Source organism: Ceratotherium simum, chromosome 5, assembly GCF_057802395.1.
Source record: "Ceratotherium simum simum isolate JZ-2026a chromosome 5, ASM5780239v1, whole genome shotgun sequence".
NCBI classification, from domain to species: Eukaryota; Metazoa; Chordata; class Mammalia; order Perissodactyla; family Rhinocerotidae; genus Ceratotherium; species Ceratotherium simum.
Window position 1 is genome coordinate 23,268,510 of NC_141904.1, and position 27,256 is coordinate 23,295,765.

At 40.1% G+C, this 27,256-nt stretch overlaps 1 protein-coding gene across 1 annotated transcript in view; it reads left to right on the forward strand.

The window, feature by feature from the left end:
* Positions 1-27,256, forward strand: part of PLCL2 (phospholipase C like 2) — a 175,921-nt gene that overhangs the window by 89,499 nt on the left and 59,166 nt on the right. The window contains exons 2-3 of the mRNA XM_014789821.2: positions 13,335-15,821; positions 18,661-18,864. Of these exons, the coding sequence (XP_014645307.2) occupies positions 13,335-15,821; positions 18,661-18,864 (2,691 nt within the window). The remainder of the gene's footprint in view (positions 1-13,334; positions 15,822-18,660; positions 18,865-27,256) is intronic.

Genomic DNA, 27,256 nt, shown 5'->3' on the forward strand with positions numbered 1-27,256 from the left:
TGTGTTAGAAAATCTTTTATTTGCATGTAATACCTCTAAGTAGAAAAACAGTAGATTTGGAATTGACTATAATTTAAAATTTTTTCAATAATTAAAAAAAGTTTGGATTATAACATTGTGTACTATAACATTTTCAAATAATTATAACTGTTTAAAAAAGTTGTTTTTAAATTATACAGGTTTCTGTCTGGTGTTAAAATGGTGATCCTTCAAGTGGTAATCTTTGAGTTCATTCATTCATTCAGGGGGATCAATAAACTGTGTCACATTTAAACATAGCCTATCCTTTAGCTCAGTTTTATTAGACAGTTAAGGCAGAAACAAAATAAATACCTACGTGAACGGGCAGGTGATTCTTAAAGTTGTAAAACAAATGAGGCCTTTTTCGTTTGTTGACCTTGTAAAACAGGTGGTGAGTTGTATTTGCACACACAGGAAAACTGCACGTGATTATCGGTTTTGTACATATTTGTATTTTTTCTGTCTGTAGCATGGGAACATGCACTCCCAAGGCTGCAGAGGCCTTCTCAGAGGAGGTGCTGACTCCTCTCCCACAGAAGCTGGCAGCCTCACTCTGCGGTGTTGCCTGCAGGTCTCACATTCAGCCTCCTCTTGCCTGCCTCCCCTTACCCTGCCTATAGGCTCATGAGCTTCTTCAAACACTGCAGGCTCTTTTGTATCTCATGTCTTTGCATATACTGTTCGGTCTGATTAGCCTTCCCTTCCTTTTCATTTTCCATCAGGATCCAGCTCAAAAGTCACCCCTTGGGGAAAGCGAATCATGATCCCATCTCGTCTTGCTTTCCCAAGGACTTTGTTCCTTCAGAGATATGTTCCCTTTCTCCTGCATCATTAATTTTCCCTTCTTTATTGGAAAAATCTCTTCAGCATAGAAACTTGCTCTAATATCGTCAATCTGAATAAACAAAGAAACTCTCCCTCCCTCTAACCACCAATTCCCTTCCCTGGCTCCTTCTTCATAGAGTTAACTACACTCACTGTCTCCATTCCTCATTTCCCTTTTAGTCTCCAGCTCACTCCAGAAGCCTTATGGCAGTTTTTACTACCCTGAAACTGCTCCTGCCAGGGTCACCAAAGAACTCTGTGCTGCCAAATCTCAAACATACCTCACTAACTTAACATCATACTAATACTAATCATACTAAGTTAACATCAAAGAATGCATTAAAGAAGGAATAAAAGAACGAAAAGACGTGAGACACATTGAAAAGAAAAAGCAAAGTGGCAGATGTGAATCCAACTATATCAATAATAACATTAAATGTGAATGGATTAAATAATCCAAACAAAGAAAGAGATTGTCAGACTGGATTTTTTTTTTTTAAAGATCCAACTGTATGCTGTCTGCACTTTAATTCAAAGGTACAAATAGGTTAAAAGCAAAAGGATGGGAAAAGATATATCATGCAAACAGCAACCATAAGGAAGCTGGAGAGACTATGCTAATATTGAACATAAGTCACTCTTCTGACCTGACCCTCCAGAAGCATTGTTGACTACTCTATTCTTATTGAAATACTTTATTCTTGGCTGCTGTAACACCATGATATTCTGGAGTCACTATTACATCTCTGGCTTCTACTTTCTTGCCTTTTTTGCCAGTCCTTCTTTCTCTACCCAACCTAAAATATTAGAATGCAACAGATTCAATCCGAGGCCGACTTCTCTTCTCTCTCCTCTTTCACTAGGTAATCTCTTGTGGCCACCGGTGTGCTATGGCTTCCAAATTTATATCTGTAGGCTTGACCTCTCTCCTGATTTCCAGATTCATATATTTAGCTGCCTGCTTGACATCTCCACTTGGATATCTAGAGGCATTTCAAACTCACCATGTTCAAAACAAAACTACTGATTTTCCCCCAAAATCTATTCCTTATTCTTCCCCATCTAAATAAATGACACCATCATGTGCCATTTAATCAAGCCAGGAAGTTGACAGTTATCTTAGCTTTCTGCATTTCTCTCATTTGCTGCATCCAGTCCATCAGCAAATGTTGTCAGCTCTATCGTTTAAATTATTTTGAAGCCGTCCACCTCTCTCCACCTTTGTTGTCACGACTGTGGTCCCAGCTACCATCATCCCATGTTTGGGATACTGTAGTTTTCTCTTAACTGTCTCTCTGCTTCCAGTCTTGCCCCATTCTCATCCCCTCCCCACTTGTCACTGTATTAAAAGGGTAAGTCAGATCACAACACTGTCCTTCAAGGAGTTGCCCTTAGAATGAAATCCAAATGCCTTCCTATAAGATTCTACAGGATCTGGCCTCTGCCCCTCTGTGGTTTCATCCCCCTCCAGTCTCACCCAGCTAACTACACTTCAGCCACACTAGTCTCTGTTTAGCACTGGAGTACTCAAGTTCGCTTGAGCCTCAAGGTCTTCGCACTTGTTATTCCTTCTTCCTGGAAGGCAGAGCAGAGTGAGTGGTAGAGGGCAGATTCACCAGGAGTTAGGGTGTTTGAGGGACCTGGCCAGAGGCCTGTCTGGGTGAAGAACAAGAAGAAAAGGTAGGCATGGAGTATCCACCCCAGCTGGAAGCTGCTCTGTGAGGTGGGGACTTGGGATCCATGCAGAAGACCTGCAAGGTTTTTTTGGCTGAGGGCTGCAAGGCAGGGGAAGGGTCTCTAAAGCCCTCTGGGCCATTGCGTTGAGCTTGGGGCTCATGGTTTAGTTGCCGTGTTGAATAAGCCTGGAAGAAAATATTAGAACTTCGGTTTAGTTTTGTGAATGTTTTCCAGCATACACAATCTGTTAGTAGCTAGCACATGTATATAATGTATAATAAACAAATAACACATCTTAGAGGCATCTCAATAATAAGAACATGTGATAACTATACGAAAAGCAGTTTGTTAAAAAGTAAGTGCTTTAAAGTTGTTGTGAAAACCTCTCAACAAAGAAAAGCCCAGAAGCAGACAGCTTCACTGGTGAATTCTACCAAACCTTTAAAGAAGAATTAACACCAATCCTCCTCAGACTCTTCTTTGTATTTCTGTAGTACCAGTTGTAATGTCTCCTCTTTCATTTCTGGTTTTATTTGTTTGAGTCCTCTCTCTTTTTTCTTGGTGAGTCTAGCTAAAGGTTTGTCTATTTTGTTTCTTTTCAAAAAACCAGCTTTTAGTTTCATTGATGTTTTCTGTTGTCTTTTTAGCCTCTATTTCATTTCTTTCCACTCTGATCTTTGTTATTTCCTTCCTTCTACTAACTTTGGGCTTAGTTTGTTCTTCTTATTCTGGTTACTTGAAGTGTAAAGTTAGGTTGCTTATTTGAGGTCTTTCTTGTTTCTTAATATAATCATTTATCACTATGAACTTTGAAAATTGCTTTTGCAGTATCCCGTAACTGTTGGTGTATTGTATTTCCATTTTCATTTGTCTCAAGGTATTTTTTTAATTTCTTCTTTGACCCATTGGTTGGTCGATAGCACATTGTTTAATCTCCACACATTTGTGAATTTCCAGGTTTCTTCTTGTAATTGTTCTAGTTTCATACCCTTGTGGTCAGAAAAGATGTTTGATATGATTTCAGTCTTCTTAAATTTATTAAGATTTGTTTTTTGGCCTAACATATGATCTATCCTGGAGAATGTTCTAGGATATTGGAATGAATATTCCAGAATGTTGAGAAAAATGTGTATTCTGCTGCTTTTGGATAGAATATTCTATATATGTCTATTAAGTCAATCTGGTCTAACATGTCATGTAAGGCTAATGTTTCCTTATTGATTTTCTATCTGGATGATCAATCCATTGATGAAAGTGGGGTATTAAAGTCCCCTACTATTATTGTATTGCTCTTTCTTTCTTTAGATCTATTAATATTTGCTTTGTATATTTAGGTGCTCCTATGTTGGTGCATAAATATTTACAAATGTTATATTCTCTTGTTGGATTGACTCCTTTATCATTGAGATTACCAGTTCATCAAAAGGGGTTATTGTTCTGACTGCCAGCATTGGTCCAGCCAGGGGCTGTAGAATGTAAGACGTGGCCCAACCCCTCAAAAAGTTCACTTTCTACTTGAGGAGATAAGGCTAACCCACATAAAACAATTAGAGAACTGAATAAGACTATAATTAAGTGTTAAATTATAGGGTAGAGACTATAAATACTGTATTAGTTGGAGAAGAGACAACATTGAGGGCTGGACTAGTGCAGGCTCATGAATGGCTTGAAACTTAAAAGCATATTCTGTAGAAAGCTGTTTCCCTTTTATATGATTCATTATTTTGTTTCTTTTTTTGTTTTTCTGATCTAATTGTTCTTGCACACACGTACTAATTTCATATGCAAATAAACCATTGGATTAAAAAATACCCCAGCAAGAAGTTTTTTGTCCCTCAGGACAAGATAAAAACAAAATAATAAACAGGATGATTGCATAATAACTTGTCAGTGAAGCAATTTTCCTTAAAAAATTTTAATTTTAAAATAATTGTGGAAATATTAAAATTTCTGACTGAAAGAGCTACTGTTCTTCCTTCTCTATGGTGGACGTGGCCCAAAGCAGGCATACGGATCTCTACGGAAGCTTCCTCCTGACTCCTGACTACCCCTGGATTGTCATCCTTTTTCCTTCAATGCCAAGCAATGACAGATTTAAGGATTAAAAAAAACGAGGAAAATAAATTCTTCCTCCTAAGCTATCCTGAAATAGTGAAGAAACAGCACAATTTAGGGGGAAAAATTGATTGAGAAGTTACTCTTAAAGTTGATCATATTTGTAGCTAAGAATTCACAGTATGTGATTCGACTTGCATACCTTTTAAAATTCAGTATGATTTGCCAGGCATTTATTAACAATTAAAGTTATGTAACCACATCTTGAAATAGCTCTGTAGTATAGGAAGTCAACAGGCTTTATAATATGCTGAATAAGGAATCACCATACACACAGTTGAGAAACACTGACAGTTTTCACACCAAAGTCGGCCACTTAAGTACCATTATTATAGATCATAAATTAAAATTCATTAGCATCAATATTTTCACTGGAATATAAAGTAGCGCTAGTGTAGTTTATAGGAGCTTGGTGCTCACCAGCAAGGTTTTCATTACTGGAGAAAACTGACGAATTTTATTGCAATTTACGTTGGACACAGATGTACATTATGGTTTTGTAAATTTACTTTGAATAAATACTTCAGTAGTAGTGAAAATGTTTCCCCCAAAGAGTGTTATCATGAATATATTGTGTTCCATTATGGTCCTCTGATTTCATAATTAAAGACCCCATTGTTTTAAAAACAGGTACAACCCCTTACATCAAATGATTTGGAAACCTTAACCTGACCTTGAAAACTTCATTTTACAAGAATTGGAAATTCGTTTTCTTTACCTATAGTTGTTTTGAACACTGTAGGAAATAACATGGAAGTATGAAGTAGAAGGAATCATCTGAATAATTCTGATCAGAAAGTGCTTTGAGCCAAGTCAGTTACTTATTTTTTAGACAAAAATATTATGGAGATCACTGCTTTAAATTTTTGTTTTTATATATTAACACTTAACACATGAATTAAATTGTAATTTTAACTATATTGATGGGATATAAAATTAACAAAAGACTAAGAAATGGTTTACTTATTTTTTCCCTATAAATGTGGGGATACAGCCCTCTGAAGCTTTATTTTGAGAGGGCATCTGACTATCTTTGACAGTTTCCCAGTATATGTTGGGCATCACATCCATTTGATTGTGCTCAAAAGTTCTTTGGTAGCATTAAGTAATGGCCTCAGTTAAACAAGACCCAGAGGGAGTGACGTTCATTCTGTTTTCTTCTGGGATGGGACTAACTTTCAACAAATTAGAAGTGATCAGAGTATTGCAGTTACACATTTATGATAGTGTTTCTTGTTATTTTTTCTTTCATGAAGAAATAATTTCAGCCTGAAATGTATTTATTGAACAGGATCTAATGTAGGATGTACAAAATTTCAAGCAGCATTTAGAGCGCTTTTCCAAATATGGCCTCAGTTTATCTTTATAACAACCCTATGAAGTAGGTAATATAAATAACATATGGGGGCGGTGTAGGTAGTTTTTTGATCTATATTTACAGGTCGGAAAACTGAGGCATAGTTATGCAATGCTAGCTCATATCATGTGACCTGTAGTATTTCTGTGGGTGACTTATAGCACTAGAAAGTTTATAAACTATTGGATTATTTTGTTCTACCTTGGAATGAAGAAAACCATTTCACAGCTATAAGTAAGAGCTCTTTCTATGATTGATTGATTTTGCTGTTTCTATTAGTAAAATTCTATGACATATCCATAAATTATGTAGTTTCCTTTCTCTTTCCTGTCTCTCCCTTTGTCGTTTCTCTTTAGGATAGCCTTAATTTTCTTTACAACCCTGTGAAACATTTATCCTTTACCTTTAACATTTAAGGCTGGCATTCTTTCTTAGGAAATGATGATCTTTTTCTTTGCCTCCTAAAGTTTGTGTTAAAAAGGCCATGATTCTAAACTTTCTAAAGGAAGAGGGATGGGTTTGCAAATCACTTTCAGAATCCAGTCACAGTCTTGTGGGGCCTCTGAAACCCATCTGTGACCCCTCAAAGATTTATATCAGATTAGGGACACCTTGTCTGTGGAAGCACGGGGAAATTTAGGAAGAGGAATAGTTTAGGCAATTTAGGAACAGGAAAAAAGGGGACAGTCTTTTAAAAGAGAATAACTTTTCCCATAAAACTATTATATGTAGTACATTTGCAAGCTGGGTCAAGTAGACAACCTGTGGTTAGATGTAAGTGGATCACCTATGATCCATCTGGACTATAATTCTTATCTGAGTTCCTCTGTATATCACTTTCATTTTTAGCCTGGCTACCTTAAAGCTTTGCCTCTTTGTATTTGTTTTTCAGCAGTTTGACTATGATATGTCTAGGGGTGTGTGTGTGTGTGTGTGTGTGTGTGTGTGTGTGTGAGATCCTGCTTGAGTTTCTTGGGTCTAATTTTGGAAAATTCTAGGACGTTATTTCTGTAAATATTTCTTCTGCCATATTCTCTTTCTCTCTTTTCCAACTGGGACTCTATTTTCACATATGTTACACAACAGCTCTGGGATGCACAGTTTTGTACTTTTTCACTCTCTTGTCTCCTTGTGTTTTAGTTTGGATAATTTCTGTTGACCTCTCTTAAAATTCACTGATTCTTTCCTTGGCTGTGTTCAGTCTGCTTATAATCCTATCAAAGGAATTCATCATCTCTGATATTTGGGGTTTTTAAACAGCATTTCCATTGAACTGTTTTTTATAATTTCCATCTTTCTGCTGAAATAGCCCATTTGATCATGAATATTGTCCACTTTCCTCGCTAGACTTTTTTTATCTATTGATAATAGTTGTTTTAAAGTCCCTGTCTGATAGTTCCAACATCTAGGTCACTTCTGAGTCTGGCTCTATTGATTGCTTTATCGCTTGACAATGGTATTTTTTCTTATGTTTTGTGTGTGTGTATCCTGTAATTTTTATTGAATGCTAGACATCATATTTAATAGAGGCTGAGGTAAATATTATTTATGCTCAGAAATGAACATGCCTCTTTTTCTTCCAGGTCATTGGTGTTAGGAAGTTGAGTCAGTCTAGTCAATAATTGATCTGGGTTTGTGTTTAGAATTGCTGTTGTTACCTTCAAATTCCTCGGCCGGAGGGCCACTGTAACCTTGTGTTTAAGTGGGGGCTGGCTTCCTGGAGGGTGTACTCGTTTTTCCTGTGCCACCCTCAGCTTTCATTTGCGAACGCCTGTGTTAGAAAGGGGTCTCATTCTGTGCTCTTGCCCTTCCTCCGTGGTGCACTGCTTGCTACTTGGTGCGAGGCTTCTGGTCGAGTTAGGGGGAATTCTTAGTCCTCCTGGTCTAGTTTCGATCTTAGGCAGCCCTGTGCACCTGGGCCTCAGGGGTGGGACCTTCTCAGCGCTTCTGCCCTGCTCCCCAAGGCAGCCGAACTCTGCCTGGATCCGTGGTGAGTTTGGGCAGGAGACAGTTTTCTGTCTCTCTTCTGGTGGTAGCACAGTTCTGCTGTGATTGGTGCAGCCTCCCGAGTCTAAGAGGTTCTTCTGCCCTTCTTCCAGTGGCCCTGGGAGAAAGAGGGCTTGCTGCCCTTCCCCTAGTTGCTTAAGGCTTTTGCTTATATGAGAAGGTGGTTGGGGAAGTAGGCAGAGTTTCATGCTGTCCCCCAGTGGCAGCCGTCACCTGCTGCATGCCTCTGCCCTGGAAAGGGGCTCCCTCTCCGCTCTGTCTCCAGTCTTTCTCAGGAGCACCTGTCAAGAAGGCTACAAGTGAGTACAAACTCTCCCTGCATCTGGGGCTCCAAGTTACTCTAAACTGATATGCTAGCCCACACTTGGCCTCCAGAATTCCTTAAAATTTTAGCTGATTTCTTCTTACGTGCTCCCATGGTGGCCTCTTCCTCCCATGCTCTGCCAGATGTGGAAGTTTCTATGTCTTGTCTCTCCTTAGAAGGGCTTGTCACTCTTTGAAATTCAGTTCCCTTGGCTGCCTAGTGACCACAGTTCTCTGATGGATACAAGAAAAGCTATGACTTCATAGTCTGGCTTTTTCTTGTTAGAGTGGAAGTGACATTCCCTTTTGACTTTCTGCATTCTAAGCTATTGTCTGAACTGTACTTGCCCACATTTGTGACTTTCAAGTCACCCACAGGTTTCCAAGCCATTAGCAGATCTGTGCCCTCAAAGACTTATTGCCAAACTTGGGCTGGGTGAGCTTTTAGAATACAGTAGAGGGCGTCATGGAGGAGGCGGCCCATGAGGAGAGGTATCCATGGGCGAGTAGCTTTCCGTTACTTGCAATAAAGTGCCCTTCCACGTGAGTGGGAAGCAGCATTTGACCATACCTAGATTTTCTTCAACTTGTTTGATTCTTTTTCAGTTCCTCTGGTTGTGTAAAACGACCTTCAGAGTGACCGTTTTTGCTCCAGATCCTTTTTTTTTTCCCCCTTTTGCTCATCTTGGAGAGCACATCAAAGTTTTGAAGATGTATGAAAAACCTTGCGAGGTAACCCTGATGTGCCCAGCATGACTTATTCCTTATGTTCAGAGTTATTGTTACTGAGCTGAAGAAAGAGTAGGCCTTGCTGTGCTCCTTTCATGGGCCTCAGGTTGTGTCCGGGGTGTTTTGTTTTGTTAAGGATAGAAATTTCTTTAACCTGCTCTTTCTCAGCTCTCTTTAATCCTAGACGCCTTTAAATGAACATAAAGGTCTCATACCCTTTTAATCAAATTACATAGCTTGACTCAAAACAATCCAGAAAGATGACCCACTGCTTTGTTTTCACAGTGCGTCCCCTCCCACTTCTGTGCTGCCCTCGCCCCAGACCAGAATCACTGCCTAGACTTCTTCACTGTTGTTGCCAGTGTCTTCAGTCTGGATATTGATGCATCATTTTCTCATGGTGTTTGTTGAGAAATAATCCAACAGAGAATGGAAACAAGTCAGTTTTGAAATACAAGAGAACACAAGGCAATTCTCTTCCAGCAGGACGTCAACCATGTGCCCTGAGACGAGACTCCGACTCTTCAGATAGGTTCCTCTTCTCCAGAATGAGCTAGAATGATTGGATCAGTGCCAAGCACTTTGTTGCCATCAGAAGGAATGAGGCCCACCTATTTGTTTTACCTCACTTCAGGATGAGAATGTATGAAGTTGCCCATGCCCACTTATGAAATTGCTGTTACCTCTTAAATATCCCAGATGATAATATTAGTGGCCAAAAGGTAGTGACAAACTTCTATTAAATAAAGTAGGCAGTCTGTTAGAAATACGTATGTTTTTCCAGGGGACTCAATATGGCTATTTCCATTTTTAATGTTACATGTAAGTTCTATACATATTTTTATTCTTCCTGAATTTGCTGTGGTGCGGAAAAGCTTGCTCAGTCTCTTTCTATCTAGTTCATTGCTTTCTTAAAATCATTCCTGGTACAAAATTGTTATTCTATAGATAAATGTTGGTTAAATGAATCTTTAAGCTTTTTTCCAGTTCGAAATTTTATAATTGTTTATCTAGAATTCAGAATTTCAGGATTGAAGTGGAGGTGGGTTCTTTTGGAAGCTGGTTTTCTTCCAGACTGGGCGTTTGTTTTGTATTCCTTCTTTGATGTTAGTAAGTGCTGAGAGAGTAGCAGAAATGCACAGTGGACCAAGCTTACATGTTGTTGTCACCACTCAGAAGCTTTAGGGGACGAGTACGTATAGTGTAAGAGCCAGCTCTGAAACATTGTTTATATTATTTTTAAAAGTATTTTGAGGCACCTCCCTGTCAGCAGAAACTTGTGTTTTTTCCTCTGGTTTTAGGTGATTAGTGCATATAAGTTATATACATTTAGTTTTCTTTTAGTTAAAAAAAAAACTATGTGTGTAGCACAAATAGTTTGATCACTTTTCAGTATTAAATTTAGACTAATTAACACTAAGAGGCGACATAGTAAATAGATTCCAACTCTGCTACTGACCAGCTGCTCAGCTGATGCAAGTACTTGATCACTGCTGTGCTAAAAAGTGAAAGGCAGGTAGAAATGAGTAGGAGGGGGATAAAGATTCTGGGAGTCAGGCAACTTGGGGGCCTGGATCTCCTGCTGCTGATCCTCAATTCTCCTTCCCTCCCAAGTGCCTCTGTCTTCCTTTTCCTTTCCTCTGGGCCGTGGGGGACCAGCCTGCCTTCATATCCACCTGTTGCTTCCAGCCCGTGATTCTGGTCCATCCAATGATGATTGGAAGCTCACACCTGCTCTCCTTTTTGGTCTCTAAGCAAGCACACTCTTCTATCCATGTTTTCTAATAGCTTTATCTGCTAGCGAGGAAGGAGAAACAGACCTTTTCGTTCAGGCCTCGGTGTGCTATGGAGAGGACGGGATGGTTCTAGGCAACAGCAGAAGAAGGGGAAGAAGAGACGGGAAGTCTCTGGTAAGGGGAGTCCCTGCTGTCATGACAGCAGCCTATGCTGTGGTGACCGTCATATTCATGTGTCTACAATCGATGATCAGAAGTCACCAGTCAAAGCCTGGGCTGGCTTGTGAAAAGCAAGGCAATGTTTAAAAAGCCACAAGTATGATGTTTAAGCTGCCGCCTGTCCCACAGATGTGGGTGTGTGAACACGTATGTATGTGATTAACCTGCTTTGCAATACAGCTTTTCCCTCTTAATAACAAAGAGAGCTATGAATTTGAAATGCATCATTTCTAATAAATTAGAAAGTGGTAGTCGAATATTAATCAATATGTTAAAAGTGACAGAATAAAAGATTACAGTGTTGAGAAAACGTTATATATATTTTTAATGGGTAAGAACCTCCATTTATCTTTGTGACTTCTTTTTGCTAGTGGCACTTTTGAGATATAATTTATAAAGATTATAAAATTCCCTTACTTAGTATGTTGTCGTTATTAAAGGTAAATATGTGTTTTTAAAGGTAAAGACAACGGTCATTCTGAAAAATAGGAAATTTATACATTTGTTTCATGCCCTTATGCATGGCTGATTACAAATTTAATTTCATGCCAACTCGCTTGAATAGATAGAATACAATCTACACTTTAGGGATTTGGAACAGCTACAATACGATATATCTTATGGATATAATTACCACAGTTTTTATGTCTTCTGCACTTCATTGTTCTGAGGATACAGTTGTAAAGAAATACTCTGCCTTGTGGCTTCTGTGTTTTCTCTTGGCATGCAGATCACAAAAGCCTCTATGGTTCATTTTGAAACTTGGAAGGAAATGATACCCATATGATTTAAAGTTTAAGTTTTATTACCTTCTGCAAATTGCTTTGGAAGTATAGGTAGTCAAAAAGTAAAAGTGGTTTTAAATTTCAGACACAGAGAATAGCATAATCGCTTTTTAAAATTTAGAGATTTTATTCAAAATAGATTCTCTCCAGAGCAGGAAAGTTAGAATCACCTTTGTATAATATTTTGCATGCTTTTTTCTGTATTGCCATGAAAGTTATACAATCCCAACCTTCATCTCTATCCCTAATTTATGAATATAATGACTGACTGAAAATTCATCACAAATTGCATACACCTCCTGAAAGGCAATATCATGTTTTAGGTTAAAATTGCGAAAGGTGAGATTTGAACAATTTTTTTTTTTTAACAATAAAGGCTTCTGTACAGGAAAAGAACTTAAATACACACATAGATGTGCCGTCAGCTCCTTAAGGTGGGCACCTGCTACGTTATGCAGGAAAGTTGAGTGTGTTATTGGTGGTGCAGACTTCTTTAGAAATAGGTGCTGCCTGAAGTTTTCACTTGGTAGTATTAGTCTTCTGTTAATATTTGAAGTACTTGGTGACGTTGTTCTAAGCATGAGCTTGGTGCATGGTAGTGGGCTTTAATAAATCCAGCCTCTAACATTTTAGAAGCACCTCCAGCTGGAATCTAGGCCACCTACCCAGACTTAAGCCACCTACCCAGACTTAATACAACTGCAACAGTAAAACCATATCTGTCTGAAGTATTTAGGACCGTGGCTAATTTAATATGAGACTCTGAAGAGCCAGAGATTTCTGCTGGAATTCCAGTGTCTACTCATTTAACACACAATTTAATGGTTCATACTTAGCTGTTTCTGGTCATTTGATATATATAGTTTCCAGAAATAGTCCAGGCGTCTTATAGCCCAGTGAGTGCAAGTGGTCAGGAAGTGGTTTTCAAACTTTTACTGTACACCCCCATCACCTAGAGCATTGCCTAAAATGGAAACTCCTGGCATTACCCCCTAGAGATCTGATTCCATGAGCCTGTGAATCTGCATTTTAACCAGGTAACCCAGGTGATTCTGGGACAAGTGATTGAGTGACAACCCTTTGAGAAACACTGGTGTAGGAGATGTATATACAAACAGGGCCTGCTTCCTGGGTGTATGACCTGTGCGTTGTACAGGCTCCACACTCAGAAGGACCGTGCACGTAATGCTCTTCGTGCCCTTCTTGAAATTCTTAGTTTTTGAGCAAGAAGTCCTGCATTTTCATTTTTCCCTGGACACTGCAAATTATGTAGCCAGTTTTCTGTACAAGATTTCATTGAGTGTTACTGCAATTGTGTTTCCTGACACTCATGGATGGCAGTTATTCAATAGTGACGTTTTTACCTGTTTGTATTAAGCTGTAAACTCCAAGGCTACTTCTAAGCTTCAGAAGTGAATGAGTATCGTTCGTCATAGGACACACAATAGGAAATCCTGAGAGTGTAATTTTTTTCAAGGAAATTAAATTTTTATTCCTAGTGTTAAACATAGAAACCTATGTTTATGTTATTCTAATACACTATTTCTTTTTTTCTCCTAGGATGGTACAAAACAGAAAAGAGAACGGAAAAAGACAGTGTCATTCAGTAGCATGCCTACAGAGAAGAAGATCAGCAGTGCAAGTGATTGCATCAATTCAATGGTTGAGGGCTCAGAACTCAAAAAGGTTCGCTCCAACTCCAGGATTTACCATAGGTATTTTTTACTGGATGCCGACATGCAGAGCCTGAGGTGGGAACCATCTAAGAAGGATTCTGAGAAAGCCAAGATTGATATTAAATCCATCAAGGAAGTGAGAACAGGAAAAAATACAGACATATTCCGCAGCAATGGCATTTCTGACCAGATATCTGAAGATTGTGCATTTTCAGTCATATATGGAGAGAATTATGAGTCACTCGATTTGGTTGCCAACTCTGCAGACGTTGCGAACATCTGGGTTACGGGACTGCGGTACCTAATTTCTTATGGAAAACATACACTTGATATGTTAGAAAGTAGCCAAGACAACATGAGGACTTCTTGGGTTTCACAAATGTTTAGTGAAATTGATGTAGATAACCTTGGACATATAACTCTGTGTAATGCTGTGCAGTGTATCAGAAACCTCAATCCTGGTTTAAAAACTAGCAAAATTGAGCTTAAGTTCAAAGAATTGCACAAATCCAAGGACAAAGCTGGTACGGACGTCAGAAGGGAAGAATTTGTCGAGGTTTTCCATGAGCTTTGTACCAGACCTGAAATTTATTTCCTTTTAGTTCAGTTTTCAAGCAATAAAGAATTCCTTGATACCAAGGACCTCATGATGTTTCTTGAGGCAGAACAGGGTGTGGCACATATAAATGAGGAAATAAGCCTTGCAATTATTCACAAATATGAGCCATCCAAAGAGGGTCAGGAAAAGGGCTGGCTCTCCATAGACGGGTTCACTAATTACCTTATGTCACCTGACTGTTATATATTTGATCCAGAACATAAGAAGGTCTGTCAGGATATGAAGCAACCCTTGTCTCATTACTTTATAAACTCATCTCATAATACGTACTTGATAGAGGATCAGTTCCGAGGTCCCTCTGATATCACAGGATACATTCGAGCTCTTAAAATGGGTTGCCGGAGTGTTGAATTAGATGTATGGGATGGGCCAGATAATGAACCTGTAATTTACACGGGCCACACCATGACCTCTCAGATAGTCTTCCGCAGTGTCATTGATATTATTAACAAGTATGCATTCCTTGCTTCAGAGTATCCTCTTATCTTGTGTTTAGAAAATCACTGTTCTATTAAACAACAAAAGGTAATGGTTCAACACATGAAGAAGATTTTAGGAGACAAGCTCTACACAACATCGCCCAACGTGGAGGAATCTTATCTGCCATCCCCAGATGTCCTGAAAGGGAAGATACTAATTAAAGCAAAGAAGCTGTCCTCAAATTGCTCTGGAGTAGAAGGAGATGTTACTGATGAAGACGAAGGAGCAGAAATGTCTCAGAGGGTGGGAAAAGAGAACGTGGAGCAGCCCAACAATGTGGCTGTGAAGCGGTTTCAGCTCTGTAAAGAACTGTCTGAGCTGGTAAGCATCTGCAAGTCGGTTCAGTTCAAAGAATTTCAGGTGTCATTCCAGGTTCAGAAGTACTGGGAAGTCTGTTCCTTTAACGAAGTGCTTGCCAGCAAATACGCCAATGAAAATCCAGGGGACTTTGTGAATTACAACAAACGTTTTCTTGCTCGGGTGTTTCCCAGTCCAATGAGAATTGACTCTAGTAACATGAACCCTCAAGACTTTTGGAAATGTGGTTGTCAGATCGTTGCCATGAACTTTCAGACCCCAGGACTGATGATGGACCTGAATATTGGCTGGTTTAGGCAGAATGGAAACTGTGGCTATGTCCTTCGGCCAGCCATCATGAGGGAGGAAGTTTCTTTCTTCAGCGCCAATACGAAGGACTCTGTGCCAGGAGTCTCACCTCAGCTTCTCCACATTAAAATTATCAGCGGGCAGAACTTTCCCAAACCCAAAGGATCAGGTGCAAAAGGTGACGTGGTGGATCCTTATGTCTATATTGAAATTCACGGAATCCCTGCCGACTGTGCAGAACAAAGGACAAAAACAGTGCACCAGAATGGAGACGCTCCCATTTTTGATGAAAGCTTTGAATTTCAAATCAACCTCCCTGAACTGGCCATGGTGCGCTTCGTAGTACTCGACGATGACTACATTGGGGATGAGTTTATTGGTCAGTACACAATTCCCTTTGAATGTTTACAGACGGGCTACCGCCACGTCCCCCTCCAGTCGTTGACAGGAGAGGTGCTAGCGCATGCTTCGCTCTTCGTCCATGTGGCTATCACTAACCGAAGAGGAGGAGGGAAACCTCATAAAAGGGGCCTTTCTGTGAGAAAAGGGAAGAAATCCAGGGAGTATGCATCTTTGAGAACACTGTGGATTAAAACTGTAGATGAGGTGTTCAAGAATGCCCAGCCCCCTATACGGGATGCCACAGATCTGAGAGAGAACATGCAGGTACGTTCTTGTGTTTAAGAATTTATTGACTCGTTGGTTTTCCTTTTTAGTGTATGTGCATAGTTTATGAATATATTGGGGTTCATTTTTTTTTTTACAATAGTATATTTGATTTTAAATAATTTGTAAATTCCAATTGGTTATTAGAATTTATCACTAGTCTCATTTTTTTTATCATTTAAATTTCCAAAACCACGGTTGGTATTGATAAATACAAAACTATTGATAACGTGTTAGACTAAACCAGTCTTGTTGCTGTCTCACACACCACATCCTAGTCCCTGTTAATGATTGCTTAACAGTTCCCCATTTTCTCTAGTAGTGTACATGGGAATCTCTAGTAGTTCTGAAAATGCCTTAGCTGGAACACAAACTGATGGCCTATCAAAACAAAAGGGGTATATTCCAGTCCTTTCTTATGGAGCTGTAATGCTGGGAAAATAGCAAGCCCTTAAATGAACCAGTATGTTTGCATTAAGCCTCCTCTTGCTTTTAGAAGACAGCTGTTTAATTGTTTAAGTAAAAGACATGTGGTGTCTGTATTTATTAGAGGTCTAAGATAATAATTAACTCTGAACTATATAATGGCTAAAAGCAATCAGTTAGGAATTATGTGTGTAATTAAGGATCATCCACATGTCTGGCAGTGTTCTAGGGCCCATGAATGATACAGAACTAGACAGCAAGGGCCCGCCCCCCAGAGATACCAGCCCTAACCCGTCCAGTGTGTGAGAAGTGCCGTGTGCATGATTGCTGCACAGCGTGTGTTTATTAAAAATATATATATAATCATATAGTATGTTAGCTGATTATGTATATATATTCATACACATAACTATTATGAGAAGAATGCCACCAGCAAGTAAAAATCTGACTCAAAGGGGCCGGCCTGGTGGCGTAGTGGTTAAGTTCACACGCTCCACTTTGGTGGCCCGAGGTTCACAGGTTCAGATCCCTAGTGCAGACCTATGCACTGTTTATCAAGCCATGCTGTGGCAGGCGTCCCACATATAAAGTAGAGAAAGATGGGCACGGATGTTAGCCCAGGGCCAATCTTTCTTAGCAAAAAGAGGAGGATTGGCAACAGATGTTTGCTCAGGGCTAATCTTCCTCACCAAAAAAAAAAAATCTGACTCAGGAAATTCAACATATTTCACTCCTCTACCGATTCTATGGATACTCCATTAATAAAAAGACCTTCCTATAACAGAGAAATTTTACCATCTTTCTCTCAAAGTAAAAGCGTAACAGAAATGAGAAGAGCCTTTCCTGTTTCTGAGGGTGAAAATGGTTTGGTAAACCCTCAACTCTGAGCAAGCCACGTTGTCCCCGGCCCTGTGGCTGCTGTTGTGTGTGTGACACAGAATTCCCTTGAGGATCCTCGGGAACTTGAGCATCATCTTCCCAGAGATGCGTGTCTGCGCTGAACCTGGCCGAGCGTTGGTGGCGATGTTGATGAGCGTCAGCCAGGCACAGGCAGTTCGGGCCGTGAGGGTGCAGCAGTGAACCAGCAGATGACTTTGGTTAGGGGTGGGCATTGGGGGGTGGGGAACAGACCAAAACCAGGTGAATAAACAAATAGGACGGCTGTGGACGCAAGCAAGTGCTGTGAAGAAAATAAAACAGGGAGGTGTGATAGAGTGAGGGCAAGACCCCCTTTAGATATCACGGTAGTGACTTACTGTCATAAGTGGTCAACACTGAAGTGATCTTGAGCAAAATGACTTACAGTTTGATGTCCGTGTTTAAAGCAATATTAATAAAAAGAAAATGTTTAAATTTAAAACTAAAGTGCTGCTCATTTCCAAGAACCGGGGTATCTGAGAGCAGAAGGCATGGGGTTTGGAGGGCCTGGATCCCTCCCTTCTGGCTGCCATACTCAGTCCAGGTCAGGGCCTGTGTGCCTGGAATAATATGCCTGACTCCTATTTTGACTGGAGTTTACCTGTTATTATAGCATACTGGTTAAAAGCATAGGCCTCAACATCCACAGATTTCAGGTGAAATCTTGACTGCCAGCTCTGTGACCTTAGACACATGACAGAGAGAGGTCCTAGCCAAGCCTCAGTGTCCTCACCAGCGCCCAGCCCGCTGAGCGGATTAGGTGAGGGGTGTGTAGTGAACATGCCTACTGGAGCTCCACGCGTGGCGAGTGCTCAGAGAATGCCAGCTCGTGGCAGTTTACGGTGTGAAGTATTTTCTTTAATAGATATTTTAATGGCATACCACTGGTGATGAGGAAAAAAGAGAGGGGGAGCAGCGTCGAGATCAGTGGAGACACTCATAGGGAGGCTGAGGGAGGCCCAGGTCCCTGCTGGGCAGACCACACCAGTTACCTGCAGCCTCCTCAGAGTTACTCTAGATTTGGAACCAGCAGGCATACAGGTGAGAGAGATTCAAGTTTCTACCTCACAAATATCCTTTCTCTTTTTGGATGGCTGGCGTATTTGATACTTAGTTTAAAGCTGATTTGATTTTTTTCCTTCATTTTTACCTTTCTTGGAGGCAGAAGCCATTCTTTCTGTTTGCTCATAATTGCATATCAGCATTAGCACTGCTGTGAACTTTGATCTGAAAAGAGGCTTTGCCCTTTGGAAGAATTTAACTTATTTGCATTTTCTGGACTTTTGATAAATTGGCATTACAAATATCTGTAACTGTATTTACTTTGGAAAATAGCCATTTTTCCCAGGATGAAATACTTGTTAGCCAATTCTGTCGTAACATGGCTAACAACTGTTGTACCAGGCAGCTCAAGGATAACCAAGTATATCAGATATAACATCCCTGAGAAATTGAAGCCCCTGGTTAATTGCAAAGTGCCTCCCTTCTTTGACAGAACGCGGTGGTGTCGTTCAAGGAGCTGTGTGGCCTCTCCTCTGTGGCCAATCTCATGCAGTGCATGTTGGCGGTGTCTCCCCGCTTTCTGGGGCCTGACAACACACCCCTGGTGGTCTTGAATCTCAGCGAGCAGTATCCCACCATGGAGCTGCAGGGCATCGTGCCTGAGGTTCTGAAGAAGATTGTGACAACTTACGACATGGTGAGTAGTTGTTGCTGCTTCGATGTGGCTAGGTGGGAGAGGCATCTGAAGACTGTACACCAGGCATCCTCGGGAGCTCTCGCTGAGGTGTGCTTTCCTGCTTCATCCTTCATTTACCTATGCTGGAAAAATTACTCCCCTGACCTTACTGTATTTGAACGAGTTTAGTGTTTTGTTGTTGTTTTAGAAAGCAGGCTTCAGAGACACTTGCCTCAGTTGGATTAAATAGTGGTTAGCTTTTCAAGAACTATGTCTGAATTGATTTCTAAATGATACACTATTTTCCACACATATGTAGTAAAGAGTTTTTTATCTTCCCCTGCAACCAGCCATTAATTCACTCATTTTAATTTTGTTTTCATTTTTCAAACTGGTAAAGGTGAGAAATTTAATTAAAAAAAAATTTTTTTTAAGTACCGTAGGGGGCAGGTGCTTCCATCACATAACTGTACTGTGTGATTGTTTCTTCCCTAACAGCAGCTTCTCTGAGACACCTATAATTTGTAATCAGCTTAACATTAATGAGGTATCCTCAGGACACCTAGAATATTGCATATTTGTGCTTAAGGTAAATCTTGCATTTTCTTAATCGCATCCTGCTCTTATTATACTTTTTGATTTATTATAACTATAAGGGAGAATTTAGTGGATGAACAACACGCATTTCAAGCTCACAATGTAGATAAAGCTGTCAGAACTCCGTGTGAGTGCTGGCAGTTACTCTCCGGCCTGTCAAGGTTAAGGGTGGGGTTGGACACTCCTCTCCCAGATGGGCCAGGCTGTTGACTTTTTCCGCTCAGCGTGCTAGGGTAAGAGACCTCACCCACCACCTCCTCCACACTAAGACCACAGAACACTAGTCTTCTGATGTAACCTGCCATGGTCAAAGACAAAATGGGATTGGCATCATACACTTTAACAGAAATATTTTTGACTGTTTTATAACTTGATCAGAAAGCTGCAATTCAGAGGATTTATACAATTCAGGGGAAAGAAAAAGCACTTTAGGTCAGCATTTCCCACAGTGTGTTCTGAGGAACCTTGCTTTTTTAGGATGTTAGTGAGTGTCGTGTGGGAGAAAGGGTTCCATGGTGAAATAATTTGGAGACATACTGGTTTGAGCAAAATTACTCAGATGTCTTTATTACAGGATTTCTCAGGGCCTTTTATTTGCTGGCACACTGAGTCCCCGAGAGGGTGGTGATGGATACAGTGTGCCCTGTTTCACAAATGGACTTGACTATGGGGTACTGTTTCCGTGGGGTACTACATCTTCACTTCTTGATCTTATTCAGAACTTGTACCCAGCTTCCTATGGAGTAGCCACACTTTGTAACAGATTCTTATTATTCCCTGCTATTTCCAGCTTAGAGTTCATGGTAATGTGAGCGATATAAAGGACTGAACATTGGACACTGCAGGTGAACTGCAGAGAGTGATAGTCAACCTGCAGAAAAAAGGAGGGCCAGAGGCAAATGTATCTGATAAACACTGGGGGAAGCTCCATGCTGAGGAGCCACAGAGAGGAGCACGAATGGCCCCTGTCCTCAGGGAGCCATCCTGTCCACTAGAAGGTACTGGAGGCAGCTGGGGAATGAAATCAACATAGGAAGCTTACACGGAGATTCCTTTGGGGAAAGAAATGGAAAGATAGGAAACAGAGGTAAAAATGAAAAAGTTTGAAGAGCTCCTCCATGCTGTGACCCAAGCTAGCTAGTTAGTTCCCAGTTCTTTAAGTTTTATGAGAGAAGCCAAAAAGCTGGTATTTGTAAATGTTTTTTAAGCCTAAGCCACAAATAAAATCGTTTCACATTTTGCTGACCTATTTCCTTGACCAAAATCTAACATGACTCGCCCCCTTCGGTGTTTCCCTGATTTTGTGGCACTCACGCAGTGACATTTCTTCATGGTCACAAGAACGTCCTGAGAGAGGGGTGATGGTGCCCTGTGTAGGTGACAGAACACACTGGACAAGGGTTAGTACCCAGGACCTAGTTCAGGGGCTGAGAGCCGATCCAGAGCAGGAGTGTGATCATGGCTTGATTCTCAGGGCCTGTGTTAGAGAGCCTCATGGACACCAACAGCCTTCACAGCACCCACCACAATATTTGGCACAGGAATCGCTCAGTGTTCCTTGGTTCCCCGCCCCTTCCTCTTCCTGGACTGGTAGATGGTAACGCTTATTATGTAACTCTTATTTGCATATAACTTTATATGTAACTCTTATTTGCATATAACTTTAACAATGTGTGTTGTGGAAGTGATAAGACAGAATGTATTAGCTTGTTTAAATTTTTTAAATTGTGAAATTACTCTTACATAATGTTTAATTGAAATAGCTGTGCTGCATTATACTCCTAGCTTTATTGATTTGTTCTGTTTTTAATTCCATCTGATAAACTAAGCTATAAAAGACTTCAAATTAAATTTAAATTATTACAATTTGAATTTTAAAAATTATAATTTTGCTACAGCAATATTATAACTCTTGTAATGTTTTACAGTCCTTTTTTTAGTGACCTAATGGTTTCTCACCTGTGACAATTAATTTACTAAAGCTAGCTAAAGGAATAGGTTAAATATTGGTGGGAAATATACTAAGGTCTTGGACAGCCTGTAACTTTAAATATGGGTCTTTATTTTTGTAATGTTATGTTGAGCTTAACCCAAAACTAACCTTAGAAATAAGATCTTACTTCACTTTGTTGACTTCCCACTTATAATTTGAAGACTCCAAATGAGAAGTAAGAGCCGTTGGAGAAATCTCCTCCAGAACTTGTGTGTCGCTGCCGGTCCACACTGCCAAAGCTCGCCCTCCAGTGAGGACAGGACCGTGGCATCTCGTAGAAGTGGATGGATATGTACTTGTGCTATCAAGATTGTGATTACTTTTCAGTGTCTAAACTCTTATTTATAAACTAGTATGTCAGAAATAAGCCAATTTCTTTGTGAGAAAGGAGAATGCAGAGAAGGAATTGATGATGGGAATGTGAACATGTAAGCCAGTATGGAGGCTAGAAAAGAGTGCTCATGTATGGGGTGGCCACACAACCCAATTTTCCTAGGATGGACCCTGTTTATATACCTGTTGTCCTAGCATAATTGTTAATAATTCTCCCTTTAACCCTTAAAAGTGTCACTATTTAGATAATTAGTTATGTGATCGCCCTGCCCATGGCCCCTAGATTGTCCTAATGGCTCCTGTGATTACCACCAACAAACAGACCTTTAAAACTGCCCAGTTGTGGTTTTACCCTATTTGTGGCACCTCCTTGGGTCCTGGAAGTGGTGAGGTTTGAGCCTAGGACTTAGGTCAGGAAAGTAGGTGTCAAAGCCATTCAGGAGTAGAGGAAGAAGAGAAGTACAGACATCTTCTTAGACTAGGCAGATGGGGGTGGGGGCTATTAAAAATGAGGACTGGACTGGTATGGAGAGTGTTGTCAGACAAATAAGACTTTTCTTCCCTTGAGGAGTTTACAATTTAATAGAAGAGATGAAATGTGTATCCACATATAGTAAGATGATAGATGATTAATAGATAGGCAGATTTTTAAAAACATGTAAACAAATTATGTGGATGTTCATGGGAGAGAATGGTCAGTTTCAAGTTTAGGGATTAGGAAGACTTCAAGGAAACGTTGGCCTTTGAGCTAGACCTTTAAGAATGAGTTGGATTTCAACAGGTAAAGATAAGAAGGAGGCTGTTGCAAGCTGAGTTCACAGGGTGAAACATACTTGGAAATGGGAAGCACATATTCTGGGAAATCCATGTTTGGACCGTGGGAGTTCTTGTACATTTTTGAGCAGTAAAGGGTCGTGCTCAGAATTAGGCATATGGACCATGGGAGGTTTGGAGTGAAGGAGAGCTCAGAGACACCCTGTGGAGCACCTTTATTTTGCAGATGAGAAAATGGAAGCCCTCTGGTACCTCAGATTAATGACAGAACCAGAGTTAGAGCCCCAGTAGTCTCTTTGTCTGGTTTTTTCCTGCAATCTGGATCAGGAAAATTAGCCACATGTGGTGTGTTGATGAAGGATCAATATATAGCTGAAGCCCAGATGTCTTCAATAGTGATAATCTAAAGTTGTCTGTGTGGGGCTCTTGAAGTCATAGGTATCTTGTTTCTGATTTTTGCTCCCTATGAAGGTGGAAAACAATTCATTTTGTATACTTTGGTGTATATTAAAAGGCAAATTCAGTGAGCTTAAAATAAAGGAGACTGTAATCAATAGTTAGATCAAATTCCACTTGAAGAAATCTGATTATAAGTATCTGAACAAATGTTGTTACTTCAGAAAGCAGAAAATTTAAATATTTTACTTAAAATTTATGTAAATGAACTTGAATGCATCCACTGTTTACAATCAAATATCAAAATTGAGCTTGTTCTCTTGTATAATTAAAGGCTGGCAGCAGAAAATAAGGATTATGTAACCTGAGTTTAAGAGATTCTAGTGACTAACTGGATACTCTTTATAATACACAGCCCTCTTAAGAATGGATCTGTGCTGGCATTTCAGTGCTATGTCCCCCCTCTCCCATTGGTACAAGTGATCTCATTCATCATCTTTTTAAACTAAAGTGATTTTTAACATCCTTTTAATGTTGGTAAGAGTAATAATTCAGCTCTCTAGCTATCTTTGTTTATTAGTTTTAGATTTACCATCTGTTCTAGATTTAAATTTTTAAAAATTTTTATGAGATCTCTACTAACATATGGAGAGCAAGGATCAGCATTCTTCCTCTGTAGAGAAAAAACATTGGAAATTTTAATATTTGGTGTAGTGTTGCATAAAAAGAAAGTTCTCTTTAAAAGTTTTTTCACTGGACTTAGAGGACAGTATTCTAAGTGAAATAAGCCAAACACAGCAAGAAAAATGCTACATGATTCCACTTATATGAAGTATCTAAAATAGTCAGATTCATAAAATCAAAGACCAGAATGGCAGTTACAGGACTGGGGGAGGGGAGGATGGGGATTTGTTAATCAAGAGGCATAAAGTTTCAGTTAAGTAAGAGAAATAAGCTCCAGAGATCTGTGGACAACGTTGGACCTATAGTCGACAGTAATGTATTGTACACTTAAAATTCGTTAAGAAGGCAGATCTCATGTTAAGTGTTTTTATCACAATAAGATGTTTTTAAAAGAAAAAAATGTTTTTTCCTTGATTTTGCTACAATTTTTCTGTACTATGGAATATGTTTCAGCCCTTGTAATTAAATTGAAGATGAAGTCGTAGGGAATGGAAAGGAGAGACGAGGAAAAAGTAAAGTAAGTGATGCTCAGCTCTGCTACAGGCAGTGTGGCTGTTCATACTCACAGCAGTGGGCTCTTGGGCAGCCCTCATCTGTTCAGAGATGACACATGATTCATTCTTAGCATTGCAGTTCCTTTGTCTCTACTTTCTATCTGAAATTAATTTGTTTTGGTCTTTTACAGCTTCACAAAAATCCTGATTTTAATTGCCTTCACATTTAATTAAGAAAGCATCCTCTGGGGAATCCATTTATCCAGTAGAGAACAGTATGTTTTTAGTGTTAAAAGGGAGGCATAAGATGCTTTGCCTAGGAGGATGTTATTTGCTCTCTGTGAATGTTTTTATATAAGTTACTGAATAGTCCCTTCTAACTCATTACTTTAAATATTTCTCAAAAAAAACCCACACAACGTTCTTTAAATAAAAAGTGTGAAAGAAGGTTTTTTTCTTACACCAACGTGTTGGCGATCAGCATGACATCAGGAGCACTCTGCTGTATCTTGTTGGTATGGCTTCATGTGGTTTGTCTTGCTACAGCTTAATGCAGTAAAGAGAGAAGGCACGCTTCGTAATTAACGGTGTATGCCAGTCTGAACTGAGCCAGAGATGATCTGTAATAAGGTTACCATTGATCCCCATCTCCTTTGTGGCCCCTTTTATCCCTCTACTGCCTCAGAACTTGACATTAAAAGCTTCTTTTAATTGGAAGTGTCACTTGCCCAACTTTTATAACTACAAAAAAAGGACAGATAGAATATTATGCTTTGAGTTAAGACTGAGCTAAAAAAAAAAAAAAAAAGTTTGGGGAAAGGTGGATATGTCCTGCTGCAGAGGGAAGATCAGAAACCCAAAGGCTGTGGTTAATTCCAGGATTGGGAAGGTCCAGCCAGTGATGTTTCCAAAAGCAGTTTCTCTGGAGTCATCAGAACCATACAGCTGAGCCGCTCCAAAACAGTTCAAGCTGCCAATGGAAAGGGAAAAGAAATGTTTAAAAGAAACAGTGCAATGACAGCGTCACATGTATCCTCAGATCAGATGTACAGGCTGCCACTTGGTAATCAGATGCAGGGAGATTTGGAAAGTTTTGAAAGATAGTGCTTCAGGGTGTACACGTGATGGTGATTATAAGACTATTTCTGATCCAGTTTTCTAGTTTCACATATCTCCACAGAAACCATCAAGGAACACATATTTAGAAGTCTTCCTACACACGTACACACACATGCCAGATACCAAGCAATGAACAGTTGGGGAAAGAGTAGCATTTTGGCGGCTGGCAATCCCCTTGAGAGAGACTTCGTCATATAGCAGTTTTTATCAGTTAAATTTGATACCCAGCTCCAGAGTCTCTGGGAGGACAGAGATGAGAACCTTAATGGAATTCAACATGTTGTCCGGTGGTGTCTTCAGACAAGAAATGATAAATGATATTAAGCAAGCCACTGTATCATCTGATGTACTGAACAGTCTGATCTTGTTTCAGGAAACAAGAACTAGGGTGCTGTCGAACCATGCTGGTCAGTGAGAAATGGGAGCCTGCTATTGGCGTCTCTTCCATTCTCGAATAGATTCCACTTGAGCCAAGCCCCCTGGGGAGCTGTTGATGGGCAGTGGTTGGGACCAGGTATTTGGTGGAGTCCCTACTGTTTTACTTCTCTGCTTAGAGCCTTTCTGTTGCTTTTTAAAGGGGAAGACCAAGATTGATTATTTTTCAAACTCTTTATTTCACCGAATCTGATGAAAAATATGTATAAAATATAGCTGAAGCCTAAAGCTCCAGAAAAGTTAGGAAACTTCCTTCTAAACCTATGCTTTATGCAAAAGAACACTACTGCATTTTTATTTTATTTTATTTTATTTTTGCTGAGGAAGATTAGCCCTTCGCTAACCTCTGTTGCCAGTCTTCCTCGTTTTTTGCTTGAGGAAGATTAGCACTGAGCTAACATCTGTGCCAGTCTTCCTCTATTTTATATGTGGGTCGTCACCACAGTGTGGCTGACAAGTGGTGTAGGTCTGCGACCCGGATCCAAACTGGTGAACCCAGGCTGCCAAAGCAGAATGCACCGAACTTAACCACTATGCCACTGGGCCCGCCCCAACGCTACTGCATTTTTGATAAAGCTAAGATCGTTGAAGTACTGTAGTCTTCTTTCTTCCTATGCAAGAGCAGAGGAATTCTTATGTTCCCGTCAAATTCCACATTGAATATTGGATTTTACTTTTGTAAAATCAATAAATCTTCAAAGTTTATTTTTGAGATATTCTCTTCCTGACCGGAAGTATTTTGTTTATGTTTCTGCAGTGGCTAAAAGTCCTTTGCTAAGTTCTTCTTTCTGTCAAGGACCTCTCCAGCAAATTAAAAAAAAAAATGACCGAATACATCTTAAAAATTCTGTACTTGTTCTATAAATAACATACACAGTTCTTTTGGTCCGTCACGATGTGCACTGGCAGCTTTTCAAAGCTGTGAGGAAGTGTTTAGCTTCCTTATCCTAGTTTATTCAGTAAGTTTTTTGTCTCCATTAGACTTTGAATAAATAAACTTTAATTGAGCAGAGGCAACGCTGTCTGTCTTTCCATCTCTGTGGCCGTCATTCTAGTTCAGCCCCTGCTCACCTTATGCCTATGTGGAAGAGTTGAGTTCAGACTGCACACTGGATCCAGATGGCAAAGGAAATGTAGCTTTCCTCTCTCTCTTAGGGGGGAGGTGGGAATTCCTAAATGTTAGTTCAGTTTGGTAAACTTGATCCATGGCTTTAATTTATGTTATCCGTTTTGGACTGTAGATGCTTAGCTCTTTAGGTAAAATGCTCTGCCTCTCAGACTTCCTCTCCTTCCCTCTGCTCCCCTACAAAGTGGCTACCGGTTGCCTGGAGGGGCGTGGTTGCAGAAGTCTTCCTTCTGTGTCCTTACTCACGAACCTCTTTCTAAAGCTCACGGTTCTCCCCCTTCACCTTCCATTCACCTTGAGGTTAGTCGATGCGGTGGAGGGATTTCCTAGGTCCATCTCCAGTCACTCAGGACCGCAAGAGGTGGGCCCCCAGCTTTCCTCCACTGCTCCTTCCCTCCTCCTGTCCCAGAGCTGCAAACTCTTGGCCCAGCCTTGGTAGCTGGAAGGACAGTCTCCTCTACC